At 33.3% G+C, this 26,500-nt stretch overlaps 3 protein-coding genes across 4 annotated transcripts; 1 reads left to right on the top strand and 2 right to left on the bottom strand.

The window, feature by feature from the left end:
• Nucleotides 1–4,650: 4,650 nt before the first annotated feature.
• LOC25484020 (uncharacterized) lies at nucleotides 4,651–9,544 on the bottom strand. Of its 2 annotated transcripts, none has more exons than XM_013612764.3 (8): nucleotides 9,222–9,544; nucleotides 7,547–8,032; nucleotides 7,087–7,249; nucleotides 6,588–6,876; nucleotides 5,865–5,937; nucleotides 5,607–5,697; nucleotides 5,439–5,518; nucleotides 4,651–5,169 (listed from the first exon to the last, which is right to left on the bottom strand). In XM_013612764.3, the coding sequence occupies exons 1-8, from the start codon at nucleotides 9,300–9,302 to the stop codon at nucleotides 4,918–4,920; spliced, it is 1,515 nt and encodes a 504-aa protein (XP_013468218.1). In that variant the 5' UTR covers nucleotides 9,303–9,544; the 3' UTR covers nucleotides 4,651–4,917. The 2 variants fall into 2 exon arrangements, with proteins under 2 accessions (XP_013468218.1, XP_024634308.1); XM_024778540.2 differs by having other exon boundaries at nucleotides 5,027–5,169; nucleotides 5,439–5,480.
• Nucleotides 9,545–17,997: 8,453 nt separating this feature from the next.
• On the top strand, nucleotides 17,998–19,431 carry LOC25484018 (uncharacterized). The gene has a single exon (XM_013612759.2). It carries the CDS (start codon nucleotides 17,998–18,000, stop codon nucleotides 19,429–19,431), a length of 1,434 nt encoding a protein of 477 aa, XP_013468213.1.
• A 2,967-nt stretch (nucleotides 19,432–22,398) lies between these two features.
• Nucleotides 22,399–26,289, bottom strand: LOC25484017 (probable E3 ubiquitin-protein ligase LOG2). The gene is made up of 3 exons (XM_013612758.3): nucleotides 25,577–26,289; nucleotides 23,575–24,082; nucleotides 22,399–22,783 (listed from the first exon to the last, which is right to left on the bottom strand). Exons 1-3 carry the CDS (start codon nucleotides 25,996–25,998, stop codon nucleotides 22,661–22,663), a joined length of 1,053 nt encoding a protein of 350 aa, XP_013468212.1. The 5' UTR covers nucleotides 25,999–26,289; the 3' UTR covers nucleotides 22,399–22,660.
• Nucleotides 26,290–26,500: the final 211 nt, after the last annotated feature.

The raw sequence follows: 26,500 nt of genomic DNA, 5'->3' as shown, positions 1-26,500 counted from the left end.
CTATTTATAATTTCCTTAACTATTATCCTGAGGACATTAGTTAGCAAGACCGAAAATACCTATTACTCCCTCCGTCCTTTAATACAGGACACAGTTGACTCCATTACGCATTCCAATGCATAATTTTGAGCTTAAATATCTTGAATAATATGTTAGAAAAAATCATGAAAATTTGATATTTTGAAAATACTCATCGAGACGAATCTAACGATATCTAATATGATATTATTTATCTATGTATATTATTAGAAAAATATGGTCAAAGTAAACTATGTCAAAATTGCAAATTTTCAAATAGGTCATCTATTGCGGGACGGAGGGAGTATCAACAACGGAGGTTGTCCAAAGGCCAATGCTTATCGTACTTAGAGAGTATGTTCTGTACAAAGGGAGCAACAACAGAATTCTTGAGAATAAACAAAAAGGGAGCTCACAATCCTAAAGAAAAACTTTTTTGAAAATGCACAAAACGAGAGCTCGAAAGCCTAAATAAAAGGCAAAATCCTTTTCACTGCCTAATTCAATTTTATCTTTTATTTTTGTCATAACCAGCTTTTTAAGGGGGCTGGCAATCTCTTTGATGTTTGAACTTCTTAGTCCCTACTCCCTAGTTTCACAATAATAATTTTCCCTGTATTCTATTTTCTTTGTTTTACAATGCTTCATAGTATCTCTTGTTGCTAACATGTGCTTCAAAAAATATAATTTGTGTTGACAAGGATGGACTTTAGAAGTTCAAGAAATTGAATAGTAGTACATCATATTCAATACAATATTTTTACCTTTGATTATCTGTATATATATTTTTGTTGAAATTATTTCCAATCCATCCTTACAAAACCGATTTCTATGAGGTCTCTTATTTATAAACTCTTATCATGAGTCGTATCTTTCTAATACACTCCATCACGTAGGGACAAATTCAATATGAGGATAGTGGAGTCAGTTGCCGCACTTAGTTATTATATTGTTAACTAATACTTACATATTTATACATTATGACTATACTTATATGGTATTATCGTCCCCTTATAGTCTATTCATAACACAACAACAAACTATAAATCTTATTAAAACACTAATAAGTATCCTAAGAGCATCAATTAATAATCTAAAAAATGTAAGTTTGTATAAAAAAATGTTGTAATCATTACATTTTGATAAAAATAACGTGTATTTTCAAGATAAATTTTTCTTTTATAAAATTCTTGACCCCACTTATTAAAATTTCTAAATTCTTCCATGTCTAGTAGTGTTAGGGCCAGTGACCAATATACCTCTCTTCTCCTGAGGTAAAGAAGAGAAAGTCAGTCGATGCGTTAGAAATTTAGAATCCCCATCTAAGAAAAAATAAGTTCAAAGGTATGCATTGGTTTTACCCTTGTCACTGCATCTTTCATCCATTTACATTTTCACCCCTTCCTTTATTCTTTCGCATAAGATAAAGGTTTCGTGACACCCCTCACAAAGAACTTGGTTATCAAAAAATTGAGTCTTCACCAAAATCGACTGACAAGCTAGTTGATCCTCTTCCAAATCCTAATGCTGATAAATAGAGGATGATTGTTGATTTACGCATTTCTTTACTTTACAAACTGTTGTTACACTAAAATAAAAATTAATTCTTATATTTTGAGAGAATGAAGGTTTTGACCAAAAGAATAGTTCGAATGGAGAAGCTGTTAAAAATTGAAACTTATCAAAGAAAACACAAAAAATTGTCAAAGGTAATTAATATTCCCGCTCGAAGCATTCAGATATGGAAACTTTTAAAAACCTCCATCTAGAGTTTTCTCAAGAAGATTCAAGAACAATGGTTACCCATCTAAAAGTGCCAAAGACTCAAAATTCAAAAGAAATTACCAAAGAAGTTTATTTTGGAAGTTAGATGACATTTGGCATTAATGCAATGTGTTGATTAGTTATTTCATTTGTTTATTTAATGTAATCTCAAACTCCATACAAACGAGTTCATTTCTATTCAATAAAACTATGTCTGCTGGAAAAAAAAATCCACCACTCTCAAAGGATAATACTCTTAGTGGCAACATTTAAGGAACGATATATGAACCTCTTCCGTAGATTAATATATTTTTCATTTAGCACAAATGTGCATCTATCTTTTTCCACATGTTTCTTTGATTTACAATTTTAGGCTTGTTACATGCAAACCTGTCAACTAAAGAACCTCTAATAATTTAACTTATATCCTAGATTGTGAGTTCAATTATTGTGGAAAATATTTTTTTTCTAATCAAGTCTCTAGTTTAAGATAGTTGTGTCAAGTTTCTAGTTTACAAATGCGTAATAAATAAGTAGAGAATTACGTTCCTGGCCGACAAGATTGTTCTGAAGAAATCGTAGTCTCTTGGTAAAGAAAGAGAAATCACATTAATAACGATCTCTTTATCAGAAATAACATGGCTCTTTCCATAAGAAGAAATGCTAATACCAATAACAATCTGAATGAGCATTAACAAGAGGTGATTTTTCTTCCTATTGTTGATCTGATTCCTTACGGGTAATTACCTTAGAATCTTGTTACTGGTCCAACTGAAACTAGTTATGTGGAAAGTCCATCCGTATAAAGGACAAACACTATAATATATCCTTAAATATCACCACCAAGATACGTTTCATCCATATTGAGGCATAATCAACCAAGATCATTTCTGAATACGATGTAGGGATCTCAGTTATATTGATCATTATATGCATGGGTATATACCTATTCAAATGAATCCTTCAATTACTAACACCACTTTTCAAGCCCTTAGACAACAAATTAATGATAGTAATCATGAAATGATTAATATGATTAGCGGTCAAAATGACCACTGTTTTTAATCTCATGATTGAAAACACCATTGCCTTTTTTCAGCCATTTGACAAGAAAATGGAACAAATAACAAATGTATTTGGAGCGTTTGGTAAGTGTCAAACATGGCCCTTTCGAAGGACTAGGTTTTTGCGTGGTAGGTATTTCTTTGCAAAAGTAGTATTTGGACCTCATAAGCTTCAGGCATGGGCCTTTGGTCAGTCCGAAACAATACCCTTATATATTTTGTATTTTAAAACCCCTCAAAATTTTGTTTTTTACACCAGTGGCTCAAAAACTTGAACCGCTAGGCTAGGATTCTGGACTTCAACAGTTGCAACTTTATATCTATTGATTTATACTTTCTGTTGATGAATAAGCCAGAAATGTGTAAAACAAATTCATGGCATTTGGACGCATCCAAAATATGTCTTTTATAACATGTGAATCTTTACTCATCCTTCTATTCCACACACATACTTATTACATCTCTATTCTAGGACTTCTAAAAGGCCATTGAGATGATCGATACATACTCCAATAAATATTAATTTGAGTTAAATTAATTAAGTCACCCTCATTTTTGTGTCTCAATGATAATAGTATGTGTTTTACTGCGATGTTATATTTTAGGTTTAAATGTGTCATTGGTCCCTGCACTTTCATCAGATATTGGCATTGGTCCCTGCACTTTTTTTTGTTTGGCATTGGTCCTTGCACTTTGTAAAAATATTGATATTGGTCCCTCATTAACTTTCTGTTAAAAAAAAAAACACAAAACCAACGGAGTGCCACGTGAACCAATCATTTCACGCCACGTGGCACCAATATCAATATTTTTACAAAGTGCAGGGACCAATACCAATATTTTTACAAAGTGCAGGGACCAATACCAATAGTTTTGTGTTTTTTTTTTAACAGAAAGTTAATAGAGGGACCAATACCAATATTTTTACAAAGTGCAGGGACCAATTCCAAACAAAAAAAAGTGTAGGGACCAATGCCAAAATCTGATGAAAGTGCAAGGACTAAAGACATATTTAAACCTATATTTTATTATACTATCATTCACCATATTCTGCTCTTCTTAAGTTAAACGTCCAACATGTGCATGATCTGTGACTCAACAATATTGATCAACCAAATGATGGCTGTGGATTCCACAAACAATTCTAACTAGAATTCTTCTCTTCCTCCTGCACTTTTCGCTCGTGCCTTGCAACCATCCTAAAAATGCCCTTACGTTACTTAACTAGCGCAGCTTGACTTAAGTCACGCACCTGTAAAAAAACGTTTTTTACACTTGTGTGAGTTAACTCACACACCCCACGTGAGTTAACTCAAGTTGGTTTTCGTCTGCACAATAAGCTTTCTGCTTGAATTCTACTGCATGTATCTGTGCGATCAAAAGCAGGAGCAGCAAGCAATATTTGCGTCATATATTATGTCATTGCTTCAACTCGTACCAAGCAGCAAGGAGCATAATATCTTTATGTCTTCTACAATTTGGCACGTGGCAAGATTCCAAGAGCATGATTATTAACTATCTATGCATGTGATTCTTGAATATAAGCAAAGTGTTGGACTGATAATAATAGTTTAATGTATCCAGGCTGTGTATGTATAACTATGTATGCATATAAGCAAATTCTTGAATATATGCATGTGATTGAAACTAGCGCGAGTTAACTCACGCAAGTGTAAAAAAATGGTTTTTACACGTGCGTGACTTAAGTCACGCTGCATTAGTTAAGTAACGCATAATTTTACACTTGCATTAGTTAACTAACGTAAGAGCATTTTTGGGATGGCTGCAGGTCGCGAGCGAAAAGTGCAGGGGGAAGAGCAGAATTCTTCTAACTATGAATCCTTGACCATCCTTTCGTGGCCCAACAATTCTGGTCGTGGCCCAACAATTCTGGTATACAAAAAAAATCTTTGTTTCTGATGAGAGATTTCAGAAATCACACATGATAAATTTCTGTTCCTAAACATACAAGAAAATAATGTGCTCAAATTTGCCTATACAATATGAACTTTATGCTACTCAGACACCTTAATGATGCTAGCATTCGAGAAAATATGAAAAATGTATTCTGTCAGCTCATTTGCCTAGGAGAGTTGCCCACATTACTCTCAGTATGTTGAGAATCAATTTGAACTTGATGAGTGGCTGCAGATGATTGATCGGGAAGAACCGCATCCTCGGAACCGACATTCTGTTGATTCAACTGAGCAAGCCATCTTCTCCTCCATTTCAAGATCTCTATAAGAATACATGTTCCACACATTACAACTCCAAACCCAGCAAATGTAGCTAGTAGGATTGCCAAAACAGCTCCCATTTTAGTCTGTCATAGTGCCATTTCAAATAAATGTATTAATTTATTAACATGATTCATATTAGAAAGATTTTGATAAAGCAAGTTCTTTATCCACAATTATTTTTTATTTTTTTTTCTTAACGCTCCTTCCTCTAGGAAGGAGACCCTGGTAATTCGGAGTTTAGCTGGGAGGTAAGTAAAGTCTGTCTGATCAACATTCAGCTGATCGACCATGGATCTATTGCTCTAATAAAAAATACTCAATAACTATATAGTTTCCTGATAGAATTTCTTACCAATTTGAAGAAAAGATGTCCACAAAGAACCACCAAACAAAACTGCATGGTTCCATAAATCCAAACATGATTTCTCCTCACTAAAAATAATTTGAAGGAATTAATGTGAATTGCACAATACCATAAGAAAGTAATTCAACTTGTGGAATTAGAAAAGGCCTCACTCACCCATGGTTGTAGCTGTCATGCTTGCAAGAAGGCCAAGTATACAAGAAAAGGGAAGGGACATGGCAATAGCACTAGATCCCATATCTGAAACCTGTCCATCAATAACAAGGAGAATTTCATATTGGCTATGGAAAATATTGTCTTAGAGTCTATTAAGCATGGACACAAACACTGACACGTCGACACGACATTCACTGACAAGGGCTAGACACAAATGAGAAGTGTAGGTGATACACAGTTTAGAGTAGTAAAACTTACAAGAAGCTGCTCAAGAAAACAAAAGTAAGCCAGCATGTTGACAATGACAAGAATGGGGGCATCCTGCCAAACCCTGTAAAATTTTGCATTAGTTTGGTGTGCCATGTTGGTAGAACCCTTATCCAAAAGTTTATCAATGAAACAAGATATAAAATGAGGGAATAGGCAAATTGTTCATCGAAATTGTAAGTGTCTGTCAAAATAGCTTCTGACCTTTTCAAATTGGTAAATATATTATTAAAATTGTAACGTTTCATTCAAAATAGTCCTTATATTAACTTATACCGTCAGTGACTATGACGTACAATGTTAAGATGCGACCCCTCCACATTGATTCAAATCAATATGCTAACACGAGGGACTAATTTTCTTATGAAATTTAATTCTCTTATGGACTAGTTTGCCATTAATTAGTCCATGCATAATTGCATTTCATGGGGAAATTAATCCCTAGAGAGCTTGTGTTGACGTGTGACCAACATTTAGCGTGACATGTCACTCATAGCCTCCAACAATAGAATTTAACGAGTGGATCATTTTGAATGGCGTTTTTCAATTTCGAGGATGTATCTTTTTCTTAAAAACGAAGGATTTTGATTGGTGGTTTCAATTTCGAAGACCAATTTTTCTATTCACTCAAATATAAAATACTGAACCATAAAATCTTCATTGAAATACCAAACAAAAGAATGTAATTAAAGCACATCAATGATTTTCCCTTGCCTGTATTGAGAAGTTTCATCTAAGTGACCTCTGCTCAATTGCAAGTTAGCTTGGTGAAGTCTTAAAAGAGTGACAGGTAAGTTCTGAACTTCTTGCTTGCACACATCACATGTCCTATTACCTTTAATGCCAAACCATTTAACTGCACATTCTTTGTGTGCCAGTGAAAGCTCACCTTTGCAGCTGCACTCCAATTTAAAATTATCAGCACCTTCTCCCAATTCAGCCATGCAAATTCTACAAACAGCTTCTTCTTCAGGAATATCTTCCCCTCCATCCTCAGTTTCAACTGAACCATAGTTGTACAAGTTGGTTACTTAATCAAGAAGTCTAGACAAATAAGTAATATCTTCAAATTTGGAGATTAATAACTCAAATATGTGACAGAAAATAATTTACTTTAGTTTTGTCCATAATTCAAGTTACTATGATTTATGATTTAAGACTATAGTAAGTCTATAATATGTACCAAAAACAAAACTATAGCCTATAATATTACCATTTTCACCCTTTGGAGATGCCACAGATACTGTGGTGGTAATTTTCTCATTAAACTGTGGTATGGTTCGAAATATACGAAACATGCCACCTACATGAGTATCGTCTTCGGTGAAGGAAGGAACAGACCGGGAACGATGAATTGGTAATTGCAGTTCTTTCTCCTGTAAAATGAGGGAAGTTCAAATTAAATAGAAGTAAGAGTCCCACATTTTGTTTTTATACAATGATTTTAGAACTTGATTACTATATACTGACAACGTGAAAAGTTTTACACAGACGTTCAACCATATCTAATCATATAGATATTACTATAACATGATTTGCTACCAAGGTTAAATCTGATTAGACATTGTGTAAAATTGTTTATATCGTCGGTGCATATTTATTAAACCGATGATTTAACCATTAATGATAATAACTACAATGTAACATACTGCAAATGCTGCTAAAATACTTACACTACCCATTGCTGGAAAACCTTTCCCTCCATGTACATACACTGGATTTGAACGAGGAACCGGCGATACAGGCAATGAAGATGTTTTCCTCCCTCTCGATTTCATTCGAGACAATGTCCTCGAAAGAAAAGGCTTTTTCGACGGCAATGTGGACGAGCCTTCAAGTGCAAGGAAAGCAGCTTTTTCAATCTCAGAAGTTGTGTTCTTAAATTTAAAACTGAGTTTAGGAATAAAAGTTTTTTTAAGAGTGGATCTATTTTTAGAACTAGAGGGACTTGGGGAATCATTGGTTTCAACGAAATAACCAGGACTTGTACAAGGGGAAAATATCACTCTTCTTGGTGATGGAGTTAATGGTATATTTATTCTCAAAAAATCTTCTTTTGTTTCTTCATGTGTTTTTATTTGTGTCTCTATACCAAGGTTTTGCCTTGTTCTTTGTTGTCCACTTGGGAGTTCCTCAGTTATTTCAGATGATGCCACACCCTATATATACAAATGGAAAAGTAGAACAAAAATTAATCTTAAAATTAGAGAGGAAGAAAATTTACCATGATAGCTGCTTAGTTAATGATCTTTTATGTATACATTTTTTTGGGTAAACCAGGAGAAAGTCCAGTTGCTTTCATATAAGCTATAAGCTGTTTTTATAAGTTATCTTGGAGAGCTTACGAAAATAAGCTAAAAATAGTTTATGAATATATCATAAGATGTTTCTATGAGCTCTATCGAACAATCTCACAAGTTCGTATGTCAGTAGATAAGTTCAAATAAGTCATTCTAAACATTCCCATAATCAATTGAACTTATCTTCAATAAAAGTCTATATTGTTCATCCATTTTGTTCTAATATATATGATGTACTTTTGACTGCAAAAAGAGATGTGCAAAGTAGTTGAGAATAAAGATAGGGTCCTACTAACCGGTGCCCCGGGTACGGGTTAAGCATACCATAAAAAGGAATTACTATAAATTAATACCATAAAACTGTTTTTATTTTATTATAAATTAATTACACAATTTTAATGCATTACTGTATAATTTCCTTTTTCATATCCTTAACCAGGGCCCAAGAGGCACCGGTTAGCATTTCCCATAAATATAATGTGAGTTTTTAATGCCACAGTATTAAAGTTTGTGCAACTTCACCATTTATTTTGCATTGACTAAAAAATTGCACTAGAAGCTTTCACAATCACAAATGGACCCCAATCATCTATAGTCACAAGCACTATATCACTAAAAATCGTTACAAGATATTATGAATTGCTTATGAGCAGTTGAAGCATATTATTATCGATTAGAAAATTTATATGGTGAGAAATGAAAATCATCACCAAAAAATTTAAAAGTATTTTCAGAACAATTGCCACTCAACAATAGTATATAAATTTCAAGAAAAATCAAATGAATCTTGAAATAAAATAGATATTTTAGGGTCAAACAATTTTGAGTCTCAATTCTTATTTTCTTCTGGGCAATTTTCAACCTTTACTAGAACATAAATTCATATTCTCATCTCTTGTATAAAATCCAAGTGATCATGTATGGGCATGTTTATTATGTAACAAAATATGTACAAGACTTGCAAAGAGAAAATTAGAAGTGCACAAAAAAATATATACATACAAGTATTAGCACAAAGTGATAAAAAGAATAGAAGAATATAAAGAACCTTTTGAATTGAGATATCATCTCTATTTTCAATGGTGCTAGCTCCTTGGTTATTATTATTCATGGAAGCTTCAGTTGCCATGGTCAATGGGGAACCCACCAAACCAAAGAGAAAAGGCAAGAAAAGTATTTGATGAAATGAGAAAAATAATTATTTTGCAAAAAAGGAAGGTGAGATATTTCCTTGATCATGGAAGCTGGAAATTTGCTGGAGAGAATCAGAAAAGGTATATAGTAAGGTGTGGAGAAGAGAGAAACCATTGAAACAAGTTGTGTTTGTGGTATAATAGCATGAAGCAGACATGTTTCATATTTTCTTAAATAAATACAAAATACAAGTCATGCTTAAAACTATAATATATATTTGGGCACTTGGGTGGCTAAAACATCACTTCTATTTTTATTTTATTTAAATAGATTATTTTTTCATAAACCACCCTACCAATACTTTTATTATATCAACCTATCACAAGTTAATTTATGTTTTATACGACTTTTAAATTAAATTTGATTAAAATGTAATTATTATTATGATTCAACGGTTATGATTGACTAACAGTGTAAAAAAATATTTAAAATATTAGTGTGTTTTAATTAAAAAAATTAATTGGAGGGAAAAGTCAAAGTAGAAATAAGTAGAGAATTCTCTCTTGATGTATATTTCACCAATTTTATATTTATTATAAAATTAGCAAGCAAGGTTACCTTTTATTTTACAAGAAGGTCACTGTCTTTTTATTTTCTATGGTCACTATCCCTTATTTGTTTTATGTTATACTCTACAATTACGTGCTAACCTCCAAAACTTGTGTTGTTTTTAAAAGAAAACGGTAGTATGATGTTTGTATTGTATGCTACAAAAATTAAATGTTTAATTAGTTGGGTTCAATTTTTCAAAGTATAATTATTCTATATTTTGGAAAGCATATGAAGCCAAATTCAGACAGGAGCGAAGAAAGAAGCCAAATTAAGTTTCTTATGAGATTCTGGTTGTTGGAAGGTTTTCACCTTGTGAATTAGAAATTAACCTTAAATTTATATTTACTTCATGACTGGACCGTCCTAACTTCATCTAGTACCCAATTTTTTTTTTTTTTTTTTAGAGAATCTAGTACCCAAACATGTACTTTGTTATTATCACAATCGACGGCTCTTTGATAAATTACGGTTAATATTTTTATGGTTAAATATGATTTTGTCCTGAACTTCTAAGTTTAATTCTTATTTAATTTTAATAGCTTTTTTAGTTCCTACATTAAAAATACATGTAAGTTTTGTTTCTACTAAAACTAAATTTGTTTAATTATCCTTAAACTATTAAGTTTTTGAACGATATTTTGGAGACATGTTTAGAATATTATTAAAAATTCAATAACTAAAATTTAAATTTCTTTTAACATGATGTGAATTAAATATGACTTTTAAAATGACAAAAGTTCAAGATGAAGGTAGCAAAAATCTGAACATGAAAATCAAATTTTGAGTTAATTTTTCTTTGAATGGCCTTTTAGTTCTGTCATCTCTCCCGGATAAATATCTTGGATAAATTGATACACTATTTGTCTTAAATAGAAGGACGGTGGACTGGGGGTTAGGAGGATTATGGAGTTTAATTTGTCTCTTATAGGAAAATGGTGTTGGAGGCTGAGGGAGAATAAAGTTGCTTGTGGTATAGTCTGAGCTGCGAGGTATGGTGACGAAGGTGGAACTATAGGCGATGTTGGGGGGTTATTAGTTTCGGTGTAATGGAATAATTTTTCTATCATTAGAAGGGGCGATGGAGAGGGGGTGGGTAGTTGGTTTGATGATCACTTACGACGTGATGTAGGGGATGGAGTGGACACTTTATTTTGATCGGATCCTTGGTTGGAGGAAGGAATTTTGACAGATAGATTCAGTCGTTTTTATTTTTTATTTTTTATCTTTCTAATAAAAAATTGACGACTGTGGCAGACATGTTTTTGTTAGGTTGGGGGGAGGGAGGCAAGGCAAGCCCGAGGCATAGGATGGGGGTGTGGTGGCCTAAGGCCCATGCCAATAGGGTCCCAAAAAAATATGTATAAAGGGGGCGTATGTAGCAATAATTGGTTTAAATGGGGTGTATATAGCAATAAGCGTAAAGAGGACCCAAACATTTACCAGATTTTAACCTATCAGCTGTTTCACCCTTATTTTTTTACAATCAACCAACATTTCATTTTCACACCCCTCAACCCAGCACTTTCATTTTCACTCCTACATTTCATTAGGCAAAACGCAAACTTAGAAGTAAAACGTAGAACACAAAATATTTACTCCTTTCCAGATACCAAATTTGTTTTTTATTTTGAGGATGCTTTTTGGGACGAATAATTTGGTCTTGTGTGATTTTTGATAAGTAACATATCATATTCTATTGACAAATGATTAACGATTTTCATTTTATTGTGTATGAGAGAAGTGTATTTTATAATATTATGGATTTATGGCGATAAATGATAATAAAACTCTTTGAAAATTTTTAGAGGTAGTAAATCAATTGAATTATCAAATTAGATAATGAAACTTATATAAAGCTTGGTATGTCTATTACTGTTTTAATAAGCTTTGTTGGGTTTGGTTCAGTCTGCTAATTTTTTTTGTTATTCTTTTTTATTAATAATATATAGGACGAGATGCATTTAATGTAACACCCCATTTTCCCAACTTGAAATATTTTACATAATAATCAGAGTATTCGACTTAAACAGGATGTCACACTTCTTTAAAAGATAAATAGAGTAAAATTACTATTTATTCAAATCATCTTTTATCAATAATTCAAATTACATCGCAGCGGAAAACATTTCATTATTCAACAAAATGGCACTACGACATCAACATAAACAACTTAAAAATTCCATTTCAAATGGTTCATCAACATAAATAATAATAATACGTAACAAATGGAAAACAACACAAAGATCTCCATCCCGTTACGTATCAGAGTGACCCTAAGACGACGCGTGAGAGAGTCAACTCACATCAACAGCTAATTCTGGTTATATGCATGTTACCCACGTAGAGGCAACATTCAAACAGAAGGGGTGAGATTTCACATTCAATAATAATAAGCATATAATTCTTTAAAAGAATTTAACCACACATAACAACATCTATTCATCATTAGTAAAACTAATAAACAATAATTTAAGTTAGAGAATTTATCAACACAATGCAACAACAAATCATCATCAACAATGATTCACATAATTTCTCAATAACAACTCGTTAATTATTTCGACAACTTGACGACACGACGACAACACCGACAACTCGACATCAACGACAATGCAATGACAACAACATCAACTTGACAATGCAACGACAACGACTTAAACATGCATGTGGTACCAATCAGGGCATCATGCCACCAACTTATAGAGCAGGGCTCACAGTGCATCAAGCCTCCAACTTATAGAGCACAAAAGGGCTCACAGGGCATCAAGCCCTTAACTCATAGAGCATAAAAGGCTCTCAAGGCATCAAGCCCTCAACTTAATATGAATGATTATACATCCAACAGGGCATCAATCCCTCAACTTTAATGAGTATGCAAGGACTCAACAACCAACAACTTTAACAACTTAGACAACTTCAACAACTTAGACAACTTGTAGCTTCACGATATTAACACAACAACAGTAACAACGACTTTGCATCATGATATCATAATTCATCAATTATAAACAACATCATGTAACATCATATTTATCAACATATACCTTCATATAATACTTCATCAATCATGAACAACATCATATAACCTCATATTCATCAACATATACATTCATATAGATATAACTTAATATGAAAAATATTCATGTCAAACCAAGTTAGATCCATCACAACATAGGTAAAATATTCTTAAAACATGACCCGAAAACTCCATTTTTCACCCCAAAATCCCAATTTTGAATCCCCTATGCCCAAATTTGATCACAAAACTTGCCTAATCATTTCTATACATGTTAAGGCACAAAACCATATAAAACATGACCCAAAACATTATTTCAACAAAAATCACCATTTGACGCATTTTTCATAAAAGTTCTCAAGAACAACAAAAGTTCACTTCTAGCTCTATGGTTAAGATTACCCAAGGTTTCAATTATTAAAAACAACATCTCGTAACAAAAACAACAACAATCAGAAGTGAATTCATCAACAACAACATTATACTTCACCAATTTTGAGCAAAAACACAAACATACATATATACATAACTTGAGCATATAAATTCATCATCAACAACTTAATTAACATCAAATTCACATACCCAAACATTGCATCAAAACATAAGCACATATTTCATCAATTAAATCCACAATAATCACTTTATACAAATAGGCACTTATGGGTAGAAGTAGAAAAAGAGATTATACAAAAGATTATGAATGAAATCTAACCCTAATTTCTATAACATCAAAACTAACAACAACTACAAGGTTAAACCCTTTTTCAGAATTATACAACTCATTATTAGAGAAATCTAGTCCCACCCTTACCTTAGATTAGATGACCGGACTCTGCAAGATTGCTCCTCTTCTCACAAGATTCTTCCCTTCTCTGACTTCTCACTTTCTCCCTTTTTCTCCCAAAAGCAGTTTCTACATATTCTCTATTCCGACTTTCTAACCTTTCTTTTTATAAACCTAACACATTCTTCCTTATTCCTAATCTTCCCCTCACATCTCAATATTCTATTTTAATATATATATATATATATATATATATATATATAATAGATTTCTATAACAAATAACAAATATATCTCTACCCCAAATAACAAATATATCTCTATAACATATATATTTCTACACCAAATAACATATATATTATACTAATAAATACCAACATATAACATAACAAAATATCACTCATCAAAATAAATCGACTAAATTATAAAAAGACATCTAAACTCAATAAAATAAATAAATAACAAAATAGGGTGTTACATTTAACACACGGTATTTTAGAGTGTCGGTATAGTTGGAATTTCAAAACTTCGTATTATGGTGACTGCCATGATTAATACATATCTCATTCGCCCTTTATAAAAAAAAAAATTGATCTATAATATAAGGGGCCATTTTCTCAAACTTGGTCTAAGGCCCATAAAATGTTAGGAATGGGCCTGGAGGGAGGTGAGGCTTGGAGAATTCTGCTCATTACCCAAATGGTTCCGCTCATTCTCAAAGTAAATGATCGAAATGCCCCTACACATGTTAACATGCGCTATGTGACTTAAGTCACGTAGTGCATGTTAACTCACGTTGGGTACTAAGAGATCTTCGATGGTTTATACCCTCCAACAAGTAAAAATGGTGATGCGTCACCGGAGAAGTGGTTGACCACTCCGGATATGGGTCACATTATTGCTAGTTTCTACAATAGAGCCGTTGTTCTATTGACTTTGCCCGAAATGAGTGGTGCATGTGAGACATATTTCCCAATCCGGAGTGCTCCACCACTTAATCCACATTCCAACATAATGTGCATTTGCTTAATTCCGGAACACTTTCTTCATGTGAAGTTGAAAGAAAATTGTCTGCTACTACCTCCTTCTAAGGAGTGGATGACTCACAAGATTGGTGAGGCGGAGCAATGGCTTTTTCTATTTTTGGATAGACAAGCCGCCTTCGATGAGCTCATGTCTAAGGAGCCGATGCCGCCAAAGAAACCAACAAATGAGCACAATCCTATTAATTTGGACACTCCGGAAAAGCCAAAGCAAGAGATCGAAGCCATGGATGAAGATGAAGAATATGCACTATCGCTAGTCTAGTTAGATAGGTTATGACACTTTTGGGTCGGTCGGTGTTCGTCCTATTTTTTGGTGGTATTACACCCCATCATATTTTTTGGTGGTCGGTTGTGTAATTTTGATATTTACAGCCAATATGTAACTAATATTATATAAATATATGAAATGAATTATTTTGGATCGTTTATGTGTCATTAAGTGTGTTTAAATTATTACAGGTCATTGCCAGCGAATTTGTGAAATTTGGACCGTTTGGATCGTTTATGTGTGATTACGTGATTGTGAGAAAAACAATGTTTTTGAGTAATTTGGATCGATTAAGTCGCATTATCCGATAATCTTCTTAAACTGGTGTAATTCGGTTAAGTTATGAATGTGGCGTGATTACGGGTCATTCTAAATTTTTCAAAAGACAGTTCTGTAACTGCCTGCATTTATTGATGTTGTCTGCTATGAACGTGAGTTAACTCACATTACACAATACACTAGCCCATGTTAACTTACGCTAAGTTATTCTACAAATATCACCAGCGAATGTTAACTTATGCAACGTATCTTAAGTTACGTTGTAATTTGCAGTAGTGCATGTTAACATGCGTAGGGGCATTTCAGTCATTTATTTTGGGAATGAGTGAATCCATTTGGGTAATGAGCAGAATTCTCTTGGAAATGACGTTAGAGGTTATTGGCATGGAAGGAAGGATTGGAGAATGAATGATGTTGGAACAAAATGTGTGTTACAATAAACCTTAATGAGTTTTGATGATAACAATGTATTAAAAATTGTCAATTGGTTATTGCTAATATTTGTTCAAGTGTACAGGACCATAGGCAAAGTTGATCAATTTAATAGGTCTTGGAAGAACAAAAGAGAGCAAAGAAATCATCAAGAAGAGGAACCTAAAGCATCTGAAAAAACTGTGTCTGAAATTTTGAAGTGCTTCTGAAGTTTCAAGTGCATCTAAAGTAATGACGTCATCAGAAGCAGAACTCATCAGAAGCAAAGTTCATCAGAAGCTATATGATCACCAGAAGCTACAGTTGATCAGAAGATTCAATCTGAAGTTTCAAATGGCTGTTTATTGGATTTAACCTCGTCTAAGAGAGCGAAAGACTCAAAGGAAGGTGCCAACGTTCATTTGAAAAGCACTGGGTGCTTGTCCTTTGTTGAAGAGTTGACAAAGTACAATTGTACAACCACTACCTCCACGACTCTGCTTGTGTCTGCGCTACAAGACAAGATAACAGCTCTGCCTGCAGAAATGTTCCTTTAAGATAGGAATGGATTTGAACGTGATCCTTCATAGGACAACATCCAAATCAGGCAAAAGATCATTGGTAAATGATCAAAGGTTCTCAACGACTCTTTAGACGTGCTTAAAGGTCTCAATGTCTTTCTACACACCTCTCTAAAAAGGAGTGAAGACTTGAAGATCAGTGGAGACAATGCTACAAGTTAAAAGCGCCCAAACTCTGCCAAAATTGTTTCTCAAAAGCACGTTGAATTTCTGTGTTGATTTGATATATCTTAGAAATTCTTAAGTCTAGAGTCTTTCAATTGCATTGTATTGTGAACACCACTGATTGTATATCAAGTGTTCAAACTCAAACAATTTTCTGTGTAATTCTGTTTGATTAGAAGTCTCTTGCTTTAGTGCTTGAGCATAGGAAGTCTCTTGCCTGCGTGCTTGAGCATTTGTGAAGTCTCATACTAGGTAGTATTGAGTAGTTGTAATCTGTGTGATTATTTCTTAGTGGAAATCTCCTTGGAAGTGCAAGGGGGATTGGACTACGAAGACAAATCATTTTAACTTTGCTTTTATTGATTTACTTAATAATTATTTTATTTTTTTGAGAAATTTTACTTAATTAACTTAAGAAGAAGACAAATTGAGGGGTAGAGCTGTCAAAACGGGCCGGCCCGTATGGGCTGGTCCGTTTAGCCCGAATAAATATAGGGCTTGAGCCTAAAATATTGAGCCCGAATTTTAATAGGGCTTTTTAGCCCGGCCCTTAAAAGCCCGGTACCCGTTAGGGCTAGCCCGAATGGGCCGCGGGTAGCCCGTTAGCCCGCATAACAAAAAAAAATTCTATAAATTATATATATTTTTCAAATAATTATTTACTTAGTTGATTATCAAAGTAAAAAACAAAAGTGAAAATTCAATGAATTAACACAAATATAAATGTAATATAAAATTATATTTATTCATTTCGTTATTTATAGTTTTAAAGATCGAATATATAAATATCTATAACCATAACATATCTAATTTATTTAAAATCATTTTTCTCGTCGTTTTAGTTTACGACGTTTGTACGAAAATGTTTACAATTTACTTTTGTGCTAGACATTATTTAAACATATTAAAAATATTATTTATAAAAAAATTATAGTAGTGTTTTATAGTATTTTTTTAAAATAAAAAATAAAAAATTAATACGGGCCGGCCCGTTTAGCCTGCGGCCCGTGTAGGGTTGGACTCGGGTAGTATATTTCAAGCCCGTTTTGTCAACTGGGCTTTTTGGCCCGGCCCGCTAAAGCCCGAAGCCCGCTAGAGCCGGCTCGTTTAGGGTCGGGCCGCCCGTTTTGACAGCTCTATTGAGGGGTATAACTTAATAATTAATTTTAAGTAGATTTACTTTTTGAATTAATTTTACCTTATTTGTATCCAACTTTCTTAATGGATAGCATAGAGTTAGTGCTAAATATTTTTAGTTTGATCAGCTGCTATACTTTAGCAGGTTGTTGAGCGAAACATCGACATACACGAGGAACATAAGATCAAGCCACACAATCACAAACCTAGGACACCCCCACACACAATATCATTGTTGTGTTCTGCCCTATCTCATGTATTTGCTTAAATATCTCACTTCTCTTACCATTTTATATTTCCTTAGATTCAATTCACTATATTTTCTATAATTCAGTTACAATCTTTTCTTACATCTCTTCCTATATAAACAAGAAACAACTCAAAAAGTTTCCATGGATTCCAATTCAAAGTGCTCAAGATTTCAAATCCCTCTTGGATCAATGGCAAGAAGTATGTTTTTCAAAGCATTACTTCTTGCCTCTGCTATTTCCATCGTTTCTCTGCTTCACTTACTACCCTCCATGGATTTAGCTCCCAAAACCTATGATCATGACTGCATCATCGAATTCGAAGAAGATTCAAACCTCACTTTAACACCAGGTTCTTATTTGTTCCAGAGTAGAGTCTTAAACAGTTTTTGGGGTTCCTTTGATTCATTGAGTTGCAAAAAAGAAATCAACTTGGTTTCAAGTATTGTCAAAGAACTAAAAGGTGAACGGTTATTGAATTTCGAAGCAGAAACTCTTTGTATTGGTGAAACTTCAAACATAGCTGTTTCCACACTGAAGAAACTTGGTTTCACTAATGTGATTAACCATCGTGTTTTCTCATTCAACAAGAAGAATTTTGTTTACTCGCTTGATCATCACCACGATGAATCGTTCGACTTTGTTTTGTCCAAGGATTTGGGAAAAGTTGCTGTCCCTGCATTGGTTGTCCTTGAAGTTGAACGTATTCTGAAACCTAATGGAATTGGTGCTTTGCTTTTGGATTTCGATGACAACGACAACATTAACATGATAAGATATGCTTCACCGATTTCAGCGTTGCTGCGAAATTCATCTATTGTTCATGTTAGTCTTGTCAATAATCATGGCCTCGTTGTTTTCAAGAAAAAATCAGAATCAAAATCTGAAACTGAAAGTGAAAACAGAAGCTCTTTGTTCTATCATCAAGTTCTTCCAGAAGATTGTAAAAGTGTTAACTTTGCTAAGCAATTCATGAATCTAATAGAGCCGCCGCTAGCGAAGGAAACACCATACCAGGAAAAAACCACTTATTTGCCTAAGTTTAAGGATGTTTCTTCAAGTAAGAAGAATTTAGTTTATGTTAATATTGTTGAAGATGAGGTTGGTGATTGGTTTCCACAATCTTATCCAATTCATAAGAAAGATTTCAATGTTTATTTTGTTCATTACAACACTTCTATTATGTTGTCACACGTGAAAGGACCGCGTGTTACATTTGTTTATCATCCAGAATTAAATGAGAATTTTAAGGATGAAGCTAAGGTTAATGTCGGGGAAGCAGATGTGAAAGAAGATGAAGAGTTTGATTTGGTTGCTTGGTTTAAAGAAACTGTGGAGAATGCTGATTTTGTTATGGTTAAGATGAATATTGCAGGGAAAGTTGAAATGAAGTTTCTTTCAGAAATATATAAAAATGGTGTTATATGCTTTGTTGATGAGTTGTTTCTTAGCTGCTCAGAGAGTGAAGATGGTGAAAGAGAGAGATGCATGGATATTTACAAGGGTCTTAGAAGCAATGGTGTCTTTGTTCATCAATGGTGGAATACTCATGAATTGCATCAAAGGTCTAATGTTTGAGAAATTGTATCTGGGTTTTTGTGTTTGAAGCATTGTTTACAGAACAAATATCTAGTAGAATGGATTTTGTTTTGTTTTCTATTTTGGAAAATAGGATTTTAATGCTATTGTCATGACTATGCAAGCATGAACATCTTCATGGTTTGTAATTTGAGTGAATAATTGTAAAAAACTTTTTCTTACCTTCATTAATTCTTTTTATGCTGGTTTGATGTTTGTTTTTATTTTCTTAGTTAATTATTTTGTTGGAAAAATGTTATTGGGTGCAATGAAGAGTAAATTGAAGGAACTTGGTCAATGTTTGAATGTGCACTCGAATTGTCTTTCTTGCGTTTCAATGCTGCTTTGGACGAGAAAATGGTGAAGCTACGAATCATAACTTATGGTTGGATGCGCGTTAGAAGCAATATGACCGCGGTCTCAAACACACTATAATTTTATGAATGGAACTTGAATTGTTGCCATGATTGATCCATCAAAGGTTGTAACATCCTAGTTAAATGTTGTTTTTTAATTTTATTTTTGTTATTGATAATCAATCCGTACATAACAAAGATGGTTTGCACATGATTATTGTTGGAGTGTGGGTTGAAACGTTGAATGTGAATTTGAGATCTGGTCGTACACGTTTATAGTAATTTTTACCAATTTTTATTTGCAAAGAATGGTGGATCCTCAGCATGCTTTGAACATCAATCATGAGTTGGGTTTAGGACAGAGGCCAACGCATGGGAAGTAATTTAAGGATGGCTTTACCAATTGAATAATAAAACTAGTGCGGACATACCGTAATAAATTCTTTAAGGACATTAAAGTGGATCTATAAATCATCATTTAAACAAATAATCCCTCCGGTCTTTATTATAAGCAACAAAACCAAAAAATATCAAAACCAATGCATTCATTGATTAATGCAACTTTTTGAATATTTTACATACTCTCATAAAAAATTGTGAAACATTAAATACACCCACAAATATTTAAAAGAGAAACATTAAATAAGGATAGAAAAGACATTTAAGTAATAACTACACCTTAAAATTTGTGACATTTTTTTATAAATAGGACTTAAATTTTTTTTGAAAAATTTTCTTATATTAAGAACCGAAGGGTGTATTAATGTGAGTTTTTCAGATAAAACTTTGCATAAAAGTATGTGAAGGGTGAGGAGTTGTCCAACATAAAAGCAACTCATTATGTGGCACGTCATACACCTATTATAAGCAATGAGAATAAGCAATGAGCATAAGCAATGTTTTCTAACCGCATACGAAATCAAACCTAATCGTCCTTAAGGCTTTGGTTCAACTACTTCAATATTTGGTATCATGGTTGAACATCGTGATTTTGTTGTAACAGCAAAGTATAGTTTGTTCACGTGAGTTTAACTTTGTTTGCAGGGATATTGTATAATACATGTTAGGGTTGGAGTTTGTGGTTCAAACTTCAAACACTCACTTATTTACCTTTTAAAAGTGAATTTCTAACCACTAGATTATTTGATTTAAAAAAAAAAATGTTTTGCAAAATTATGTTGGTTCAATGTAATTTTGTCAAACTCACCTCAATAATAAATAAACATTAAATCAATTGAAATGAAACCAAATTCCGATCGAACCACTCAAATAATTGAACAATATATAGTTATGTTTCACGATTCAACATAATGTTGAATTATTTGGTTCAGTTCAGTTTTTTTATACAAAAGTCAATTTATTAAGTTAAAAATGTTGTAATAATATATATTTTTTTAACAGATAGACAAAATGACAATAGTCATTAAAAACTCACACACATTGATGAAGGAGCTGATGTTCGAACCTAAATCACGACACTTACCTTAATAATTCAATATTTTTGTTAATTGAGCTAGCATTTGTGGACCTACGAAATTCATACTCACTCTTACAGGTACAAATGATTTTTCGAGCTTCATATATATAAATCATTGATTTGGATTGCATGTAGTCAAAACTTCATCCAGTCATGAGAGATCTTGCCCTCCAATCAAGATCAAAACATCTATATTTAAAGTAGTTTAAATAGTAAGTATAAACATGTTTTGCTATAAATATAGGGCGTCTGATCTTGATCAGACAACTTGATCTCTCCCGATTGCATGCAATCCGGATCCACAAGGTGGTAGCAGATTAATCTAGTGACACATTACATTCATATGGGAAAGCAACTCCAAAGTTATGCTACCTCATTCAACTATATATCAAATAACCAAATTAAACGCAGTAACCTACCTATAAAGTATGGTGGTGTTGATTCAAGACGTTGGAGTATACTCCTACTCAAGGTTTCATGTTTGATTCTCCTCGATGTCAATTTGAGTAGGTTAATTTAACTTCTTAGAAAAAGAACTTGCCTATAAAGTCCCCTTAATTCTAGCAAACCATGCATATGGACTCCTTTGAAGGGATTTACTATATATGCAAAAATGGTTAAATTTAGAATAAACCATCATTTTGAGTATAACAATTCGGAACCCGGAATTTACGAAATATAAAATTGCTCCCTCAAATTGTCCAACGTCCAAAATACTCTATTTAGAGAACATGCAACACCTCAAAGAGGAGTTGAGATATACACGAACTCTTGTTGACGTTCCCCTAACCCTTCGGTCCATTATATGGAAATGGAACTCTTATTGGAGTTCTTGCAAGTCCTTTGAATAGAACATTATGGCTAACATTAGACAATTTGAGGGAGTAATTTGATAGTTTTCATATAATTGTGGTATCAAATTGACAGACATTTACAATATCAGAACTCAAAATGGTTGTTTACTCACAAATTTACTCATATTCAGTTAGTCAGATTGATAAGTTTAGAGTCAAAAGTTGTTGAACTTTGACTACTGGGAATTTTGTGCAACAAGCCTATAGCTTGAAGGATTTTTGTGCAATTTATCCCAAAATGAAGTAAAAGTTAATAAATAAAAAGGATGGCACCAAAGGAGAAGGTGAGAAACACATTAAATTACATTGAAGCCATTTAGAAATTAGATGTGAAATCAAACAAGCATGGAGGAGGCTTTTGCTTATAAAGTCAGGTGCAATGACAGCCAATCCATGTTAAACAAAACGTCATGCATAAATTCCAATTTCTATATTTTTTTTTTTGGATTATTAGAAAAAACATGAAATTAGGTAAGTGAAAAGCATTAATTATATAACATTTGGACTGTACAGGAAGCTTGTTGTCAATAACACTATCTTCTTCACTGCTCAGGCTCAGGCTCAGGCCCAACTTTGATCTCCAAAAGCCTTTCAACTGGTTGTCTGCAGATTGGACATCTATTTGTCTGAAACCTTAAAACCTTCGCACATCCGCTACACATGCACTGCAACAAAGAAAGGAATCGAGTCAGAGTATATCAAAGACTCAAAGGACTAAAAATGGACATGTTTGGATTGACTTATTTGAGTTTATTTACTAGCATTAGCACTTATGAGACTATTTGGGAGAGATTATGGAAATAACTTATGACATGTTGGGATAAACAACTTAATTAAACGCATATAGCATATGTACTTATCATACAGGTGATTATGTATAACCTATTTGTGTATAACAAAAGATAAAATAAAGTCAAATTATTTTCATATAAGCTACAAGTTGTTTTCATAAGCTAGCTAGAGAGCTTATTGAAAAAAGCTGAAAAAAATTACAAACATGCCATGAGCTATTTCCATAAGCTCTCCCAAACAGTTTCACAAGTGTTTGTGTCAATAGATAAGCTCAAACAAGCCAATCCAAAACAATTTGACTTTATTTCATATTTTGTTATAGGAATAGCTTAGCTTACTAAAAGCTTATACTATAAGCTCGAAACTAAGCTGCATATCCAAACAGGACATAAATAGCTTTCAGCAGTTAAGTTGAGCAAAAAAAGTAATCAGTTAGCTGAGATTGATCAGAGACAGAAGAACTTTTGGGCTAAGATGATAAGAAATGACAAGAAATTTAAATCATTGACAAAATTTGGCAGCACCAAACATAGATATCATTTAACAATTCCCAGTGATTTAGCATTACTAGTACTAGTGATATCAACAGATAAGTTGCTAATGTCAGCGTCATTCCAACAACCTATAAAAGAAAAATTAAATTACAAAGGGAAACGGAAAATACCATGTGGCGACAGGGAAGGACAGTTGTGTTGCGAGGTTCTGACAAGCAGATAACACACTCTTTTCCAGGGTCATTCCCATCCAAATCACTCTCAACTGAAGTTCCAATACCATATATCTCCTGCAGCTCATACCTCATTCCATTCACCCACAATATCTGCTTAGCTACCTTTAACCGGAATTCTCCTTTCTCCTTCTCAAACACTGCTTGAGTTATCTGAGAGTTGTTTGTGTTTGTTTTATTTCCAGATATCGGTGTTTCATTTGATCCCTCCACGTCGCTTGAAGATGCGTCTGCTTTAACTGCTACAGGATAGATGTCCATATCGGCCACTTTCAATAACTCGGATTCCTCAAACATTGAAAAATTGATACCAGTTCCAGCTGGCTGTCTAAACTTCTGGCCAAGACCTTGTTGGAAATTTATAGTAACAGGTGCAAGAACATTTTCCTTCGTTGAGGTAAGGACGCAACCGTCGCCTTCTTTTGCAAAGAAAAGTACGGTGATGCTGTTATGAAGATAAAGGAAAACAAACATTTAGATCAAACAAATAAAATAACTATAGCACAATGGAATTTTCATTTAACAAGACAAAATATAGAATACATAATCTAAAATGAACATGCATTAAGGCACCTCTAAGGAACTAGGTGTTTTAACGCCTTGAGGTAAGAGGCACCAAAATGTGCATGCCTTACTAAGGAAAGTCATCAATACAAGAAAAAGAGAATAGACCAGAGTTTGACTATTTTGCATTGTTTTTAAACTATTCAACCATAATATTTGAAGTATATTAATAAAAGATTATGATATTCATTTCACAAATCTCCAAGTCCAAAAATGTGAAAAACAGAACAATCAGCTATTACATTTGGAATCCATAACACTCCATGCAAAAATAAATTAAGTAATCTTGCTACCCCCTAAAAAGTAAAAGAATTAAAAAAGACACTCTCAATAACCTCAAGGGACATTCTCAAATAGATTCCAGCTTGGTGTTACATTCTCTAGCGTGTGATCAGTTTGAAGTCCAAAATATATTTAACAGACAGAAAGAAATAAAATAAAATAAAAAGGAACACAACAGAGTGTTTATAAGCAATGTTGATTATGAAATGAAGATAATTGACATGCTAACAATTTTTAGCAGCAACAAAATCTGCATTTCAATCAAGCTGCCGATAATGTCAAAGGAAATCAAACCCTAGCAACATATAGATAATACTTACTCAGTAAATCACAAAACACAAGCAAAACAAAAAAGCTAAAGCAACTCTATGTTTCATTCGAAAAATGCTATTTGCAAGCCTTTGTCATGCACCATTTTTTTCAGCTTCCTAAGCTAGCTAAAATAATTAATGTCTATAAGTAAATAGTTAACCAAACTATTCTACAATGTCAATGGCATTAGAATTCTCTCATTAATCATTACACAACAAAATAAAAAGGCCAAGCTTATCAATACAGAACAAACAGACTAATAAACATGAATATAGGTGTAAAATTAAGTAACACAACCCATTTACTCATTTGAATCCAAAAAAAAATCAAATTTAGCTTTTTAAATCTTGTGTACATTAAACGAGCTCATTAACACTAACAACAATTCATCAAAAAAGCAATGACAAGATCTAACAACAAGCTCACCAAAACGTTGCATAAGTCACATAATTACCATTCACATTTTACATGATGCAATTCACATTTCACATGATGCAACAACAACAACCAAGCCTTATTTCACATTTTACATGGATCAAACGCCACTATAATGTTCTAACATATACCTATCCAACTCATTGTACCTCTAATCACATGATGCAACATTAACCACAAATTTATTGTTCAACCCATTTTTACATAAATGTACACAAACATAAATCATGTTACATTCAACTCGCTTTTAGATAGAATCAAATTTTCAAAATCAATTTCAATCACGGCAGAACCAAACATACACTAACTTAATACATCAAAATCAAGTAAGAAAAAACACAATTACCTTCCAGAAACAGTAGCATCAAAAGTAAACGTAACAAGAAAAGACCCAGGATTTTCCTCATCAGGTTCAATCATCAGTGTCTCCTTCTTGATGTTAACATCATTCTTTATAGTAACCGCCTTCTGATGCTCCACATACGGCGCTGGCGCCGGCACCTGTTGCTGATACCTCCAAGATATTGGGTCCATCGCCTGTCGGTGATGGTGATCATAAGGCGCCGGCAACGGCATCGGAACAGTTCCCGGCGGCGGAGGATAGTAATTAGGATAATTATGATACGGAGGAGCAGCAGCAGGGTAAACAAATCGGTTACCAGCAGCCTCCGGTGGCGGAGGATTTACCGGTGGATGAACTCTCCGGCCACTTCCACCGCCACCGTGTCTCCGACGATTGTTAGAACCGCTACTTCCTATATTACCCATGAAAACTGAAAAATATTACGAGAACGCCACTGAGTGTGTTTTTTCTTAATAAAAAGGTTTTGTTGGGGGTAATTTAAAGGGTGTGTGAGAGAGTTAAAGGAAGATTGTGGTGAATGAGTTTATAGAATTAAATGGAATATTAAGAATGGGATAATAATAGATATAGAAATGAAAGATTCTTGTGATTAATGTTGGATGGATGAAGAAGATGATGGAAGATATAATGGGATTGCGTAAAGCTCCACTTAGTAAGAAGCACAATATTGATGAGAGATATGATATGAGATGTGAAGGTTTTTGCTAAAGTGCTTTACTTTATTATTTATTTTTTTAATTTTATACAAAATACTTTATTTCTTTGCTTTCTTTGGTTTGTCATTTTCCTAATTTTTTCCAGTAATAGTACTAAAGTTTGCGTCAATGATTATTACAAATTAAAGGACTGTTAAAAATTTGAAAAAAAATGGCAAAAATAAAATAAACAGAATTATAATTTTACTAA

This window comes from Medicago truncatula, chromosome 1 (genome assembly GCF_003473485.1).
Source record: "Medicago truncatula cultivar Jemalong A17 chromosome 1, MtrunA17r5.0-ANR, whole genome shotgun sequence".
Taxonomy (NCBI): Eukaryota; Viridiplantae; Streptophyta; class Magnoliopsida; order Fabales; family Fabaceae; genus Medicago; species Medicago truncatula.
Note: the sequence above shows the minus strand (reverse complement) of the source record. Positions and strands in the feature narration are given on the sequence as shown.

Coding starts and splice junctions, on each gene's coding strand:
- LOC25484020 (XM_013612764.3), bottom strand. CDS start 9,302: ATGGCAACTGAAGCTTCCATGAATAATAATAACCAAGGAGCTAGCACC. Junction 8,033..9,221: donor ATGATATCTCAATTCAAAAG/GTTCTTTATATT, acceptor TTGTATATATAG/GGTGTGGCATCATCTGAAAT. Junction 5,519..5,606: donor CATGACAGCTACAACCATGG/GTGAGTGAGGCC, acceptor AATTATTTTTAG/TGAGGAGAAATCATGTTTGG.
- LOC25484017 (XM_013612758.3), bottom strand. CDS start 25,998: ATGGGTAATATAGGAAGTAGCGGTTCTAACAATCGTCGGAGACACGGT. Junction 24,083..25,576: donor GATGCTACTGTTTCTGGAAG/GTAATTGTGTTT, acceptor TCTTCATAACAG/CATCACCGTACTTTTCTTTG. Junction 22,784..23,574: donor TCCTTCCCTGTCGCCACATG/GTATTTTCCGTT, acceptor TCTTTGTTGCAG/TGCATGTGTAGCGGATGTGC.
- LOC25484018 (XM_013612759.2), top strand. CDS start 17,998: ATGGATTCCAATTCAAAGTGCTCAAGATTTCAAATCCCTCTTGGATCA.